The sequence below is a fragment of the Chiloscyllium punctatum genome, chromosome 30, assembly GCF_047496795.1.
Source record: "Chiloscyllium punctatum isolate Juve2018m chromosome 30, sChiPun1.3, whole genome shotgun sequence".
NCBI classification, from domain to species: domain Eukaryota; kingdom Metazoa; phylum Chordata; class Chondrichthyes; order Orectolobiformes; family Hemiscylliidae; genus Chiloscyllium; species Chiloscyllium punctatum.
Window position 1 is genome coordinate 47,263,697 of NC_092768.1, and position 2,878 is coordinate 47,266,574.

The following is a 2,878-nucleotide window of genomic DNA, read 5'->3' on the forward strand; positions in this document are numbered from 1 at the left end:
CTTTCCGCACACGCCCCCCTCCGAGGCCAAGAGATAATCCAAGGCAAGTCGGTTTTGATATATAGCAGCCCTCATCTGATCCTGCTGCTTAGCCAGCAGCTCCAGGGCCAGAGCGGTCTGGTTAGTAATGACCTCTACGACTGCTTGGAGCCTGATAATTCGATTTAACATATAGATAGGAGTACGGTATCCCCATGATCCGTCCTGTGCCCATGTAGCTGGCCCGTAGTATTCAATAATCCGGGCCGGTGGCCACTCATCCCCCCAATCACCGACTTGGATACCTCTTGGCGACCTACGCAGGGAGTCAAAGAGTTTAATTCCCAAATCATCGCCTTCCTCCCGGGGTAATAGGAAGAATTCAGGTCGTATTAGACCCAGGAAGCATACTCCAGCCCATCCCATGGGGAGTTTGGAATATGCCTGATTACCGCATATCCAAAATAGGCCATCTGGAGCAGGCCCCCCCTGTTTCGCAACTTTATTCCACACCTCTTTTACCCCAGGAATGCCCTCATAAGGGCCGGAGCCGCTACAATTCCAAAACCGAGAGTCATCACCCAGCCTCACACAATTGCGGTTCTCCTGTTTTGCAATGTACCATGTGATATCCTTAGGCCACCATACTCGTGTGGTCGCATCCAATATACTCTGACAGGGACTAATTCCTACCTCCACGGTCCCCTTTCCTTCAACACATAACTGGCCCTCAGGGCTATTTGTCAGTCTCCACCCCTGGCTTTTCCTTTCGTTGACATGTGTCCAAGTGGTTTGAAGCAATTCCCCTATGTCTAAGCTTTGACCAGTCCACGGCCATTGTTCCGACATATGCGGCCCCCCACAAACCCAGCAATTGCTAACATTTAAAACAGTGGCTATTCTACAGGTGAGATCAATAAACAGGTTTTGTGTAACATCAGGGAGTTCAATCTTTCCTTCTACCTCTTCGTATACCGATGGCACTTTAGAGAGCACGACCGTTCCCTGACGGTCTTGCTCTTTCCCCAACCCCCGATCAGTGATTTGTATCTTGGTCTCCTTGACTCTGTCAACCTGTTCCCTGAGCAACACGGAGGATAGGTCCCACCTCCCAGTTTTGCTAATAGACACCCAGCGGTCATTTATAGGGCATCCACGGATTTTGCCACCGTATCCTTTATTATATACCTGATAATAGGGTCTCCCATCCTCCCAACATTCGTGTCGTGCACTCACATCGTAACACCAATCGTCCACATAGGAATGGGACACAATGTTCCCGAGTAGATTCAAATCCCAAGTCTTACTATAGTTCGACATTTGTCACATCTCCCCTCACCCTCCCCCACATACAGGAGTAAATTGATCAATATCCCCACCAATACAGTCCAAGTAGAGTTCATTATTGCTGTCTTTTCAGTTTTACCACCAACGGCTTGTCCCCTTGCTCGCATGTCCAAGTGCTTTCTCCTTCAGGCGGAACAGGCCCCTTTATCCTCGATGCGTGGACCCACCCTTTCTCTTTCGTCCGAACAGCTGCTTCAGTTGTTAACAGAACCAGGAACGGTCCTTCCCACCGCGGCTGGAGCTTTTCGGCCTTCCAGGTCTTAACAAGTACCCAGTCTCCGGGCTCCACCTTATGCAAGAGGAAGTCGAGCGGCGGAGTGTGAGCCAGGAGACCTTTCCTCCGGAGTTCTCTTGGGCAAATTTGACCTCAGTGGGATCCCTCCTGCGCCACGTGGTGTACCACAGATTGAGGTCACCTTTGATATTGACGCAAATGGCATCTTGAATGTCTCTGCTGTGGACAAGAGCACTGGCAAAGAGAGCAAAATCACCATCACCAATAACAAGGGCAGGTTGAGTAAGGAGGAGATCGAGAGGATAGTGCAGGAAGCGGAGAGGTACAAAGGTCAGGATGATATGCAGCGTGAGAAAATTACAGCCAAGAATTCCCTGGAGTCGGACGCATTTAACATGAAGAGTTCAGTGGAGGAAGAGAAAACGAAAGGCAAGATCAGTGAGGAAGATAAGAACAAAGTCATCGAAAAGTGTAACCAGGCCATCTCCTGGCTGGAGGCAAACCAAACAGCAGAGAAGGAGGACTTTGAGCAGCAGTTGAAAGATTTGAAAAAAATATGCAAGCCCATCATTGCCAAACTTTACCAGGGAGGTATGCCCGAAGGGCCATTCTCAGAACAAGTCAGAAAGGACCCTTCTGGTGGACCAACAATTGAAGAGGTTGATTGAAACTTTAACTCTCTTCAAAGTAATATCATTTTCAGTTGGTCTCTCTTCTCCACCATTCCATCCCCCCACCTCCCTGAAATTGCAACAGTCCTTTAGAATTTCTCGGGGCTTCTGTAAACCCAGTTGATTTGGACATTTGCACAGTTAGGTAAATGATGGCCTACATTTCTGAAGTTTGGGTGTTTGAATGGTAGCAATTAAACGTGTCAATGGTGAATTTTTCTGCAAACTGTTTCCTGTATGTTTTATACATTGAGTAGTTTACACCCTTTTAGCTGCTAATGGAGTTCTTTCTCAGTTTTCTGCACACTACAAGAATGCACCGTATGATTCAGAAATTCAGTCAGTTGTCACTAATCCTGAGAAGTTATTGTTTAGACAGGTTATACTTACAGTTAAGCAAGCCAGCTATTCTTTCTGTCATGTAGTTGGAACAGTGTTCCCTTATAATATATAGTATACAACAGAGATTCTATTTTCATACAGACCACAAGAAGGTGGTGTTATAACAATTGGCAGCCTTTGCAGACTTAATTTGTATGCAATTATTGGGGAAAGTAATCACAATTAAATATCTTTGGTGGAAAATGCATAACATCCGAGCAGTGGCTATCAATAATACAATTTCTCTCCGTGCACAACCAATTTT

The 2,878-nt window shown here is 46.7% G+C and overlaps 1 protein-coding gene across 1 annotated transcript; it reads left to right on the top strand.

Moving 5' to 3' along the window:
- Positions 1-1,590: 1,590 nt before the first annotated feature.
- On the top strand, positions 1,591-2,229 carry LOC140455597 (heat shock 70 kDa protein-like; the record flags this gene model as incomplete). Its single annotated transcript, XM_072550511.1, has 1 exon — positions 1,591-2,229. A coding segment is annotated over one exon (639 nt), but the record flags the coding sequence as incomplete, so codon positions are not given.
- Between the last annotated feature and the right edge of the window lie 649 nt (positions 2,230-2,878).